Raw genomic sequence first — 14,786 nt, 5'->3', positions numbered from 1 at the left:
GTACAGTCAAGGGGAGCTATATAAATTAGGTAGGAGGAGGCCCTTTCACCATATTGTTGTACTTTGTGGCCTGGGAGTTAAGGAAATTCCAAACTTTTCACATCCATTTGAGATGATTTTTGTGAAGCAGCCTGAAGACTCTGGAAACAAGTATGAGGCATGCATTTTAGGATGAGGCAGGTGACTGGCCTGATCAAATCAAAGTATTCTGGGGCGGGAGGATAGATGCACTGTGAGGGTAGAGTTTTGTTGGTGCTGGAGTAAGATTGACTCCAGTATGCCATAGCTGATTTTGACAGATGCTAAACAATAAATATATATTTTTAAATATAGTTGAATAATAGTGTTGCCAAATTGTTATAAAATACTGTATTACAGAAAAGCTGTATTTCTAGTTTTTGTTTAGAAGTTTGAAGTGTTTCCTGTTTTGTGCCAGTTTAATGTTCTTTCACACCATTAATTTTGCTACTTTTTAATCTCTTTCAGTTTCCTGAATGTGGATTCTATGGAATGTATGACAAAATTCTCTTGTTCCGTCATGAACCCAGCTCAGAAAACATCCTCCAGTTGGTAAAGGCTGCTGCTGATATTCAAGAAGGAGATTTGATTGAGGTTGTCCTGTCAGGTAGATAACCTCAATTTATTTTTTTCTTTGCTCGTATCTGATTAAGCGTTACAAAATGATTTCATGCTGATGAATCTAATACTGATTCATGTTCTTCATTCATGGCTTTTATTCCAGTGTAAGTGTTGGTGGAAATAACTTTTGAAGAAGTGCCATGGAGTTACTCTACAGTAGCTATTACGTGGCATTACTGTATACATTGAGTTTGAGGACAAGCAATCAAAATCTACCCAGCAATTTCACAAGATCATGTGCTGATTATAGTTAAGCCAGCTTTTTCTTGCTTTAATTATCAAGATAGATCCTAGCATTCCCATTCAGTACAATCCAAGTATTTTATAAAGGCTTTACTCTATGAGATGGTTAATCATTTTATGACTATTCAGCCAATCACGTAACTAATCCTGGATATTTTTTCAAATCCATGTAATTTAGAATTAGAAGGTTACTGTTTTGATTATAAACGCGGGGTTTTCCATAAGCCACGTTATTATCATTTCTTCAAAGAAAGTTCAAAATAAATGTTATCATCAAAGTACATATATGTCACCACATACAACCCTGAGATTCATTTTCCCGTGGGCATACCCAGCAAATCTGTAGAATATTAACTATAACAGGATCAATGAACGATCAACCGTAGTGCAGAAGACAGCAAACTGTGCAAATACAAATATAAATAAATAAATAGCAATAAATAATGAGAAAATGAGATAACAAGATAAAGAGTCCTTAAAGTGAGATCATTGGTTGTGAGACTACCTCAATGGATGGGCTAGTTATCTCCTTTTGTTCAAGAAGAGCCTGATGTCAGGGAGGGATTGCTTAGGCAAAATCTTTCCCTTCTGAATTCAAACTGACTTCTCTTTGCTGGATTGTTATAATGCCATTTGTAGAAAATTGAGTTTTCCACATGGAATGCTCTCATTTCTACCCTCTTTGCTCTTTTCCTCACTGCCATTTATTTCTGTTCCTGACTTGCTGCATTTTCTCCTTTCCTTTCTTCTTCCTTGCCATCTATTCCCTATTTTTGCCATCTGGTCCTCCATCGTTCTGGTTCTAGCCAAATCAGGTTGTTAATACATTGAAACAACCCCATGAATTCTTCCCACACCTATTATCTTAATGGCTTGAATTGCAGCTGCCTTATAATCAAAGTAAGGACTCTCTTGTGGCTGATTTTAGGATCCAATTGTATTTTTCTGTCTCATGGGACCAACATGCTGAGCTTTGATTTGCATAGAACACTTCTTCACTTTACGTGCAAGGGAGTTTACTAGGCGGTGGCGGTTATTGTTTTCACATCAAACTGAAAATTCATTGGTGATATATTGCCCTAATAGTGAGATTTACAATAGAGTGCACAGGTCAATAGAAGGGATTATGCAGGATATAAAAAGGAGCAACAAACTCTTACAAAGTTTTTCAGTATTGTCATATCATTGAAATAGCTGCCAAGCCAGATTCCACAGCAGACATTCTCATTGAGCACGAGACTGGCTTGACTTCATGTACTTGAATTTGTTTAATGAGTCGACTGGAAATAAAATGGAAATTAATTTTCTTTCCTTTGAGTGGTGGATTTGAAAACCAGGACTGAATTTTTTGGCATAAGTTCAGAAATACTCCTGACAATAGTACTAAACTTTGCAGATTTAGATATATCCAAGTCTTTGATAGTTTAATCTACTCTGATTTGAGCAAAACTGATGCAGTGATTAATTTTTGCATTAAATGTTGAATGTTCTATTATGTATCAATATTGATACAAAACACAGTTTAACATCATAGTGCTTTTTCTTTAGGTATGCATTAGATTGAATGATGATCATTAATAATGAAATGACCCAGCATACATTTAGATAATAAATTTTCAACTGATAACTGATGATAACAGTCATCCTGTTAATAAACGGAAGGTTGAAGTTTTACTGAAGTTCGTTTATTTAATTGACTGAGAGATGCAGCATGGAGTAGGCCCATCAGGCCTTCGAGCCACACCACCCCGGTAACCCCCGACAACCCCGATTTAACCCTTACCTAATCACAAGACAATTTATAATGACCAACCACTGCACCACCATAGCACCTAGTGCATGGTAAAATTTTAAAAGAGAGCAGTGTCCTCTGCAATTTTTTGAGTGAGGGGTTTACATTGGGCAGGGAGGATGACACAAGCAGACCCATAGCCTTCCCAATTTTGCATTCACTCTAATGGAATTCAGCATTCAATTTGATGTAGTCAGTGCACATGTCACAAGAAGCATAGATAAGGTGGATGGTAACAGTCCATAAGGAAAGGTGGTAGCTGGGGATGGTGCGGACAAAACGGAAGTGAAGGATGCACAGGGCCACCTACTCCCCATCATGCTCCTGGCTAATGTACAGTATCTGGAAAGTAAGATTGCAGAGGGACATCAGGAATCAAGAGAGATGTCTCATGATATTAAAGTTATCATGGAATAAGTTACTATTTAACATTAACAATATTCTGCAAAAAGGATCACAGAACTATCGCTTTAAATATACAGTGCAGTTTCTTAAGAATATAGGTCTTTTTCATAGAATTTCATACAAATATAATTATATAGGATTTAGATATCCTGACCCACACTCCAGTTCAGACGGTGGCGATGATGCAACTTAATGCTGTTTGCCAGAAACCTCAGGAGAAAAAGACAAAGACATCAGGGATTGCTGAGTATTGTGCTTCATGGAGACATGACTTACCCCCAGCACTCTGAGCGCGGTACTCTAGACCGAGGAACACATGCACTGGACAGTGGCATCGGGTAAAGGCAGAGGCGAGCTTTTCCTTCATAATTAACTCATCGTAGTGCAGTCAACTATCACGAGAGAGTGCACCCTGATGTCTTACAATCATTGTGGAGTACCTCAACCTGCTGAGTGAATTCTCTGACATGTCTTATGTCTTCCATGGAAACACACAGTGAAATGTGTCGTTTGCATTAACAATGAACACATCTAAGGATGTGCTGTGGCAGCCCGCAAGAGTCACCAGACATTCTGTTACCAATATAGCATGCACACGGTTTCAGACTTATCACAAAGATAATGGCCATATCTCATTTGAAGGTTGAGGGGATTTGGTATGCAATATAGACTTGTAAATTTATACAGATTTACAGTGGAGCGTATTCTGACTGGTTAAATCATTGCCTGGCATGGAGGCTTCAATCCGTAGGATCAAAAGATGCTGCAGGCTCAGCCAACTCCATCACAGGCACAACCTCCTACCATGGAGGGCATCTTCAAGAGGTGGTGCGTGAGGAAAGCGGCATCCATCATTAAGGACCCTCACCATTGGAAACATGCCCTTTTCTCATTGCTACCATTGGTAAAGAAGTACAGAACCCTGAAGACACATGATCAATGTTTAATAAAAGCTTCTTTCTGCCTGGCATCAGATTTCTGAATGGTACAAGAACACCACCTCACTATTCGACTTTTGCACTATTTATTTCCTGGTTCCTTTAATGTATTAATTTCTATGTTTGCACTGTACTGCTGCCACTGGGTGTGCTGGCTTTGGAGAGGGTCCAGAGGAGTTTCATGAGAATGATTCTGGTAATGAAGGAGTTAACATATGAGGAGTATTTGATGGCTCAGAGCCTGTACTCAATGGAGTTTAGAAGAATGAGGAGGGATCTCATTGAAAGCTATTGAATATTGAAAGGCTGGGATTGGGTGGAGGTGAAGAAGATGTTTCCAATAGTTGGGGGAGTCTAGGACCGGGGGCTCAGCCTCAAAATAGAGGGACCCCTTTAGAGAAGAGATCAGGAGAAATTTCTTTAGCCAGAGGCTGGTGAATGTGTGGAATTCATTGCCTCAGATGGCTGTGGAGGCCAGGTCATTAGGTATATTTAAAGCAGAGGTTGATAGTGTCACAATCATGGATTTGGCAGTGCAGCAGATATGGCAATTCTGCTCATGAGTATACATATATCAATTAATTATTATTCATTGTGACAGTATTTAACTCCATTCATTCTATCGTAGTGTTTGTCGAGAATTAGAGCATAGCAACACTTGGCTGCCTGTTTGCATTTGACTTTGCCTGAGAAATTGGTCTGTTGAGTCAACTGACTCTGAAGACTAGTGGTATTAGTTTTATATTTAGTTTTTCTTTTCACCCGCAGTGTAGGCTTCGTTTTCCATTTGAGAGTTTTAGTTAATGGCCTTGTTTGGCCTAGCAGTTATTGTTTTCTTTTCTGTTTAATACTGTTGGCATTAAAGTCTGGGAACTATCAACCCGCTTCAGTGTCTCTCACTCTGCACTTGGGCCAAATCCGATCTCAGTGACAGATAGGTTCTTGATTAGTAAGGGCGTCAAAGGTTACGGGAGAAGGCAGGATAATAAATCAGCCATGATGGAATGGTGGAGTAGACCCAATGGGCTGAATGGCCTAATTGTGCTCCTACACAATTAGTCTTGTGGCAACAAAACATCAAAATTCATTACGTACATCAGTAATAATAAACTTGATTCTGATTCTGAAATAAATTACAAATGAGTCACAATGCACTTAATTTAATTTTACACTTCTAAGAAATGCTGCTTTCCTATCTGAAGTTTTTTGAGGAGTATGAAACTGTTCTGTTAATAATCTAACAAATTTATAAATGAGGGTGAACTGTAAGTTCCTCAAATTAATTCAGTATCCCTGCAGCCATAGTTATAACTGCTTGTTGATTGTGTACAAGGGAGCGTTTTTCCCCACCATGCATGTGCTTAATGAGTAACATCAGCACTTTAATCTGATACATTTTGATGCATCATTACTGCTAGATAGTTGACATTTCTGGATCAGGAGAATCTTGTAAAATGTATTCGCACATTAAGTCCCAATCAGATTGTTACTGAATTATGTCTGGAATTCTAAAACTCCCATTTCCCAAAGCCCTGCTGTTTCTTTGCCAGAATCTTGTCTTCCCTCAATAAAAAGGCTTGTTAAGCAATGAAAGCTAGAGTTATCTTCTTAACTTTGCTGTACATGCCTACTTGTCTGAATTGTAGCATTCACCTGGAAGGAGTTATATTTTCCCTTAGCCAACAATTTCCCACAGGTCCAACAGGAATGGCAGAGTGCACAAGTGGGGGGGGGACGTTTGGGGGTGAGAGGAGGTGCCGAGAGGGCATGCGGTCACCTAGGGAAACATCTCTAATTGTTTGGTGAGGTTAAGGACTTGTTCACCTGATAAGACTAAGGATGCGGGCACATTGAAAATGCTATGCATAACAAGAGAGTAAGATGGCTGTATAAGCTGGCCCTTAGGATACCAATGACTTCATCTTAAAGCTGATTTACGCCAATTGTCTCTCAGTCGTGAGAAGGCAGAAGCCTAATTTCCCTCTGTGATTACTTCTGTACATGCTGCTTGAAATTAATGGGAGAAGTTGATGGGACGACATTTCACACTCTGGCTTTGCAAACTTGTGCTTTAACTTGCTGGTTGTAGGAATGCTCAAAAGATTTTGAAATGTCATGTTCCAAAGCCTGAAGGATAAATGTTTGAATATGTTTCCTATCAGATTTAGTTTAACTTGCCCATAAAAGCTGTGCAACAATATTTACAGATCAGAACCCTTGGTCTTTCTTATTTATTGTAACACAATCTCAGTGGCTGGAATATTTTAATTTCAAAAAGATTTCAACATTCATAAAACTTGTGAATAAATAATACTGTATATTCAGAAATTGCCAAGTTATGTAAGCAATGTGCTAATCAATTTACATTATCTGTGTGACATTAATGTTCCTTATTTACATTCATTTTTTAAACAAACTGTAATTTTTCTTTTACATAGGTCCCTGTCCTTCAGTATGCAATGACAGGTGCTTCTGCCATATGACTATGATTGTTTAGAGAACCATCTAGAAGTTCATAGAATTTCCTGTATTTCCCATAAAATCCTGAGGACACTCTGAAAGCCACTGTCTGATTGACTTACAGACAAACTGTTCTATGATATGGCAGAAGGAATGCTATGGAGCCACAGGGCCATACCCCAACCATTGCAGCACCAGAGAGAGACAGAACCCCCTCAGCATGTAGTGAAATTTGATGTTTGCGTGCCCAGGGTCTAAGCGCAGCAATGCTCATGTCATCCATGTACATATCAAACAACTCCATTGCGGGGGATCATAACACCTCTTACGCCCACATCCATCCAGGTAGACTCGACAAAGGGCTCATTACAGAATACAAGCCAGGGAAGTAAGTAAACCCAGCTATCCGCAATCCTGTGAGAAGAATTGGTAGAACATCTGAAAGCACAGTCACAATGTCAAAATAAGCAAATGCAGTTGGTAACATTCTCTACTTCAGAACAGGTGTAGTTTGTTCACTGAAATTTAAAAACATAATTTATGAATGGAACCACAACAGACCAATGAATACACTGGGAGTGCAAGGGGTGGAACCTCTTGAAACAACTAAAAATATTTAAACAGTTGAGAATCTTAATTAACTAATTGATATTTATGTACGTGTGTAGGGACTTGTTCATATAATCCTTCCTTCCTAAGCTATAACAGTGCAGACCTCTGTGTACGCAGAAGATTGGTTACCACCAGAGGTCGGTATGTTCAGAGTTTCAGGTATAGCACTCGCTAGGAATTAGTTAGAATATTAGATATCTCATTAATAGGAACTTTTGTGATTGATAACTACAATTTTGTTTAAAAATTGTCTGCCAGTTGTATTTTGTATTTATTTCATTGTTAGCAGTTAAATTGAAGTCTGTTCTTTGAAAATGTAAAACAGCATCTAATACCTTTGAATAAAAGGTCCTATGATAATAATACTTATGATTGTCCGCTGAAGTAACTGATGTGCAGGTGAAGGCAAGAACCACACTGTGGTTCACGTATTAGGAAATAGGTGTTTGCGAGACATCTTGTCTGTGATGAATGTGAATGGAATATCATGGATCAAAGTCAACATATTTCACCTCATATCTGTTCTTAACTTCAGATGTCAATTGACAAGCTTGTTTGAGATAGATACAGTATTTGCTATTATAAAATATGAAAAATGTTTTTAAATTTTGACATGGTGTTAGTATAGCCTGATAAACATTTGTAATATTTTAAACTAAAGAGAATACTAAATTTCTATCAAAACAGTGGCCCTATGGAAATTTATACAGAATCTACTGTAGTTTTATGGTGTGAACAACCTTAAATCACAAACAGTTGGAAATTCAGAACTTGGAGCTCTTTCAGATGTTGATCACTCTGCTCATTTTAAAATTTTCGGTTTTATTTCAAATTCTGCGTTAACATCCTTTGGGCCTGGAACTACAGAGAATTCTTAATTTGTATGTAACCAGATGGGGCATTGTAATTCCTGTTAAAATGAGATATAAATATTGTGTTTTCTCATTTGCATTCAATGCATAAATCTGTGTACTAAAATGTTCTGTTAAGTTGGAAACTTAATTTGCAATCTAATTTTCATAATTTTTTAGATGTATTCACTTTAAATTGTTTATCAAAGTCTGTTAATTTCATTAATAAATGGCCCTGATCAGACTTGTGGGTGAAGCACCGCCTCATCTGGAAGAACTGTGTAGGGCCAGAACGGTGGTGAGTGAGGAGAGGTAGGGGCAGGTGTAAGACTTATCATGGTTTCAGGGGTAAGTGCCAGGAGGGAGGTTGGTGAGGAGGGGTAAATGCACAAGGGACTCATTGAGATAGATAGCACTGTGGGAGGGTGGGGGCTGGGGGGAGGGAAAGATGTGTCTGATAGTGGGATCCCATATGAAATGTTGGAAGTTGCAGGAATGATGTGGTAGATGCAGAGGCTCTTGAGGTGGTAGGTGAGGACAAGGGATGTGGCGCAAATTTGGAGACTGCTTTTGTCTAGCACTTTCGATCCATCGGTCTGTCTGGGTCACTTATTGAATCTGGGGCTCCTCTCCACTGGTGAGACCTGCTCAGATTGAAGTACCACTACATCGAGTACCTTTGATCTGTCCACTGCAGCAGCTAGTGGCCACCCATTTCAATTGCATTTCCCATTCCCACAGCAACATGTCTGTCCATGGCCTCCTCTACTGCCACCCTTTTCTAGTTTCTTTCATTTTGGTGGCCCTCTCACCCCTTCTCTTCCCCTGTCCTGTCTTCGTGACCTGCCCATCACTTGCATCTGGTTCTCCCTTTATCCCATAGCCTACTGTTCCCTCTTCTCAGATTCTTCTTTTTTCAGCCCTTTACCTCTTCCATCTGTCACCTCCTAACTTTTCACATCATTCCTTTTCGTATCTCCTCCCCTACCCACCTACCTTCCCCCTCACCTATCATCCGCCAACTTGTGCTGCTCCCCTACCTCACCTTTTTATTCACGTTTTTGCCTCCTTTCTTTCCAGCCCTGATGAAGGGTCTCAGCTCAAAACATAATTGCCACTTACCCTCATAGCTACTGCCTAACCTGATTTCTCCAGCATTTTAATGTGTGTTGCTTGAGATAACTAGTATCTGCAGAATTTCTTGTGTTTTCCCATTTTCCTGTGTTTGGCCCATATCACTCTAAACCTTTCCTATCCATTATTTATCCAAATATCTTTTAAATATCAGTAATGCCTTTGTTACAACTGTTTTCTGTGACAATTTGTTCCATAAATTGAAAGAGTTAAACCTGTACCCTCTAACCTATTCTGGTTTAAGATGGAGCCGGTGATGTCCAGCAATTATTTATTGGCGGCAAAAAACAAAACGAAACAAACTACTATATATCATATTAATAACACTTTATTAATAACTATCAGCACTAACAATGGAGAGGTGAGCAAAGGGTGGTTGAGGCAAGTGGAGGCGAGCAATTGTGGAGGTACAGGCAATGCAAGGTCATGGCAAGTGGAGTCGGGGTTGGAGTAGAGGTAGAGTCGCGGCATCCCCAAGAGTAAAGAAAGTCCCGGGGTGAGTTGGAAAGGTCAGGTATGGGCTGAATCGTGGGGGTGGGGTCCAGGCCCCAGAGGGGTCTGAGACTGAGGAACGACCCGATATTCAGACGATTTAGGTGCTGGGCCAGGTTGAAAAGGTCAGGGTGTTGCTACAGGAGGTGAGGCGAGGGCCGGTTCTGCTTGCTGGTCCATAACATTTACCCAGTTCTTTGCTGAACGGCATTGATCCCTGGCTTCGTGTCCGTGGGACATTTACTTCGCAGCATTTACTTGGCATTGCAGTGAACTGCGGCTATTACCTGCTTCAGCTGCAGTGACGTCTGGCTTGGTGATTTTTGTAAAACTTTCATAGTTTGCAGTATTTTTTTGTATGAGTCTGTTTTGGGTGTGCGATGGTCTTATTTTAATGGGTTCTTTTGGGTTTCTTTGTTTGTGGCTGCCTGTAAGGAGATGAATCTCAAGCTTGTATAATGTATACATACTCTGATAATAAATGTACTTTGAACTTTGAACTCTAGTTTTTTTTCCCCTGGGCTTCCAAACTATACATTGACTGCAGGGCAGAAATATTGGCCATCTTCGAGAAGGAAACTCAATCTCATTACATTGCTCTTCAAACTATAGGCACAATGATTTGTCATGTCCTTTGCTTAATTGTGAACAAGTGCTCTGGGACATTTTGAAATCTAAGTAAGCCATTATTAAATTGCTAATTGTTCCATATTTCAAAGTGATAATCTGCTCAGTCTATGTTGTGCAGTTTCTGGCCTCCCAGATTAACAGTGCTCTGTCATCACAGACACATGCAGCATTTGCAGTGAAATATCAAAATCTTTCAATGAGACTCCTTTAGATGAAGCTTCAATGAAAGGCATGTCAGAGTGCATTTAGAACCAAGTATTTCTTTATCTTTGGCCAAAACCAAGTTATTTAAAAAAGGATAGTTATTTATTTAAAACAGGATCTCTGTACGAGGTTAACTATTGTTCCCAATTTCCCAGCTGTAGAATCTGCCCAGCCTTCATTTAATTGCAGGAAATAGAATAAGAATTGATGTGAAATCAAGATACCATGTGTGCTGGAAATCTGAAATAAGACTAGAACCTGCTCGAAATTCCACTCAGATCAATGACATCTGTGGAAGCTGTACTGCTGTGTTTGGGTAGGGAAACAGGAGTGTGGACAAAGTGACATCTTTGCAGTATGACCCCCGGTGGTGAGAGTGAAGATTTAACCTACAGTGTGATGTTACATCTTGCAGAGATGCTTTGGTAAACTTCACAGATTCTGAATTGAAAACACGGTTCTATAAGAAATCTAAAGGGAGACAGGAATTAATTCTTTGCAGAGTATTATGAACACCAGTCCAATTCACTCCACATGATCGAACTGCTGTGAATAGTGCATAGTGCTGGAGTAGGCCATTCAACTCCACTTTTTTATTAACCATATAACCATATAACAATCACAGCACGGAAACAGGCCATCTCGGCCCTCCTAGTCCGTGCCGAACTCTTAATCTCACCTAGTCCCACCTACCCGCACTCAGCCCATAACCCTCCACTCCTTTCCTGTCCATATACCTATCCAATTTTACCTTAAATGACACAACTGAACTGGCCTCTACTACTTCTACAGGAAGCTCATTCCACACAGCTATCACTCTCTGAGTAAAGAAATACCCCCTTGTGTTTCCCTTAAACTTCTGCCCCCTAACTCTCAAATCATGTCCTCTCGTTTGAATCTCCCCTGCTCTCAATGGAAACAGCCTATTCATGTCAACTCTATCTATCCCTCTCAAAATTTTACATACCTCGATCAAATCCCCCCTCACCCTTCTACGTTCCAATGAATAGAGACCTAACTTATTCAACCTTTCTCTGTAACTTAAGTGCTGAAACCCAAGTAATATCCTAGTAAATCGTCTCTGCACTCTCTCTAATTTATTGATATCTTTCCTATAATTTGGTGACCAGAACTGCACACAATATTCTAAATTTGGCCTTACCAATGCCTTGTACAATTTTAACAGTACATCCCAACTTCTGTACTCAATGCTTTGATTTATAAAGGCCAGCGTTCCAAAAGCCTTCTACACCACCCTATCTACATGAGACTCCACCTTCAGGGAACTATGCACTGTTATTCCTAAGATCTCTCTGTTCCTCTGCATTCCTCAATGCCCTACCATTTACCCTGTATGTTCTATTTGGATTATTCCTGCCAAAATGTAGAACCTCACACTTTTCAGCATTAAACTCCATCTGCCAACATTCGGCCCATTTTTCTAACCGGCATAAATCTCCCTGCAAGCTTTGAAAACCCACCACATTATCGACAACACCTCCTACATTAGTATCATCGGCATACTTACTAATCCAATTTACCACTCCATCATCCAGATCATTTATGTATATTACAAAATTATGTATATTAAATGTATATTATTTATTAAATTTTGTTATCTTTGTACCACTACTGCCCTTGTCCTTGGCGGTAGAGTTCTTGGGTTTGGTCGGTAGTGTTAGAGCACCCTAGGTACAGACGATACACAGTGCAGCTACTGTGCACTGTGGATGATGGGAATCAATATTTATGATGGTTGATGAGGCTTTAGTCAAGTAGGATGCATTCTCCTGGATGGTGCTAAGCTTCTTCAGTGTCAGAGTTGTACTCATCCAGGGAAATGGATGCTCCTGACTTGAGCTTGTAAATAGTGGAAAGGGTTGGAGTGTTAGGAGATGAGTCATTCATTACAGACTCTGACTGCTCTTCAAGCCATAGTATATATTTGACTGGCCCCTGGTTAGACATGGACATTATTGACTTCAGTGGTAGGTCTGTTACTTTCCAGTTATCAGCCCATGCCTGAATATTCTCTAGTTATAGACTACTTCGGGAAATCTACATTGTGGACTTATGTGATCAGTACTGCCCTGAAGAATTGCAGTGATGCCATTGACTTGGAAAATTGATCAGCAGCAAACTTTATCACTTTATCACTTCCTTTTGTATGAGATCTGATGGTACCACTTAGAACATTTTTTCTTATTAGTGTCCATTCACTTAAGTTTTGTCAGGATTTTTTGATAAATTCAGTCAAATTCTACCTTGATGTCACTCCTGGAATCCAACTCTTTGCTTCATGTTTGAAGCTGAAAGGAGCCAAGTAGTTCTCTCAAAATTGAACATGGACGTGAGTGAGCAAGTTATTGATGAGAAAGTGCTACTTGGAAGGTGTGATAGGCAGTGATATCTTTATTTAACTGATAATTGAAAATAAACACGAGATTCTGCAGATGCTGGAAATCCAGAGCAACACAAACACACAACGCTGGAGGAATTCAGCATAGCAGGCAGTATCTATGGAGAGGAGTAAACAGTTGATATTTTGGGTCAAGATTCTTCTTCAGGACTAGAAAGGAAGGGGGAGAGGGAAAAAGGGATAATAAGAAGGTGGGGGGCATGGAAGGAGAACAAGATGGAAGGTGATAAGTGAAGCCAAATGCGGGACAAGTGGGGAAGAGGGGATCAGTTGAGAAGCTGGAAATGATAGGTGGAAGAGGTAAAGGGCTGAGGAAGAAGAAATCAGATAGGAGAAGAGGGTGGATCATGGGAGAAAGGGAAGGCAGAGGGGCATCAGGAGATGATAGGCAGCTGAGGAGAAGAGAAGGGAGAAGAGAAGACAGAATTCTCCACTAATTTAAAGTAGACCTGTTAATGGTTAAAAGCCAAAAGACACTTGAGATGTTTTTTTTTTAACAGGACGTAGCAGGCGAATACTCTACGTTGTTAGGTGGATATCAGTGGTGTAACTTTACTGGAACAGCTTGGCTGAATGGTCAGTTCATTTCTTGAGTATCGGGGGAGGGGTGTTCAGTGCCATTGCTGGAATGTTACCAAATTAAATATCATTGCATGAATTGTCAACAACTGCGATTGCAAGAATCTCACCATGAATTTTCCATTCAATTCTTCCGACAACTATGCCTGCCTTGTCTTTTACACTTATACAGTGGGCTCTGACATCACTGAAGATGGGGATTTCTTGGACATTTAAATTGTACTCTGTGTGCCCATCTCAAACTCATTTTGTCCTTACCAGGGATGATCAAATATAGCTCTGAAATTTTCCATTGACTAATGAACTGTGTTTTTAATCATTCACCTTATCAGCAGGGCATATAAACCCAGGATACATGGTCATAAATATTGTTGTCTCACACATTAATGTTTGAGTGTCTGGATACTAATTAGTATTTCCATATTTCAGCCACTATTATGAACAAAATTTTTTTTTGGCAATAAGGACATAACTGTCACATAAACCGAGGAGAAGAGTGGGCAGACAATCAGGAATTCATGTCTGGAACACAGCCTTGGTCCAAACATGGACATATCAGCTGAATTACAGACTCGAGAGCAACTGTTATTCACAGCATGCAGCAATATTACATCATGGTACTCTGGTAAAACTGAGGTCAATAAATATCAAAAGGAAAACATTTGAGTGGTTGGAGTCATTCTTTGTACAAGGGGAAATGGTTGCGATTATTGAAGATTAAAAATTTCAGTTCCAGGGCTCCTGTAGGAGTTCCTTCGGACTGTATTCCGAACTAGCTGCTTTATTAATTACCTTCCCTTCCACATATGATCTGAGGTATCCTTTTAGCATATCTGTAGAAACTGAAGTGTTCACTGAGTGCATTTCAACTCCGTTTTTTTTAAAAAGATAATGTCAGAATAACTGGCAAATGGCATCCTTATTATCTTTGGTCCAATTATATCTTCATCTTATTAGGCTGTTCTTTGGCATCAGGGGCGAGTTGCACCTACTCTGTTCATTGGTTCTGAGGTGGCTAATAAGGACGTATTGTGGGAAGGTTTCCACAGATGGGGCAGGAGGTGGTGGGGTGGTGGATGGGCGATGCAGCTAGATGAGCTGGTTCCCTCTGATGCTGCTTACACAGGGGCATTTCTTCAAGCTCATAATTTGAGCACATCTGTCAGCGCAATATCTCCATTCCTCTGGTAATCTCTTCCAGAGGATCTGTTTTGGGGGTCTGGCAATGGGTATCTGAGCAACATGACACATCCAACATATCTAACTGGCAGCAAATATGCTGACATTGATTCTCATTCCCTTCTAATGAATTTGGAGGATATTGAAAAATGAGCATTGGCATTTTCTTTCCAGTGTCTTTTGGATGCATGCTATAAATAGTGAGGTCT

The 14,786-nt window shown here is 39.8% G+C and overlaps 1 protein-coding gene across 2 annotated transcripts in view; it reads left to right on the top strand.

The window, feature by feature from the left end:
• prkd1 (protein kinase D1) overlaps window positions 1-14,786 on the top strand; it is a 351,830-nt gene that overhangs the window by 147,582 nt on the left and 189,462 nt on the right. For both annotated transcript variants that reach the window (XM_059956078.1, XM_059956087.1), the window contains exon 2: window positions 487-625. In XM_059956078.1, coding sequence (XP_059812061.1) covers window positions 487-625 — 139 coding nt within the window. The remainder of the gene's footprint in view (window positions 1-486; window positions 626-14,786) is intronic.

This window comes from Hypanus sabinus, chromosome 2 (genome assembly GCF_030144855.1).
Source record: "Hypanus sabinus isolate sHypSab1 chromosome 2, sHypSab1.hap1, whole genome shotgun sequence".
Lineage (NCBI taxonomy): Eukaryota > Metazoa > Chordata > Chondrichthyes > Myliobatiformes > Dasyatidae > Hypanus > Hypanus sabinus.
This window is presented reverse-complemented; position numbering and strand designations above follow the sequence as displayed.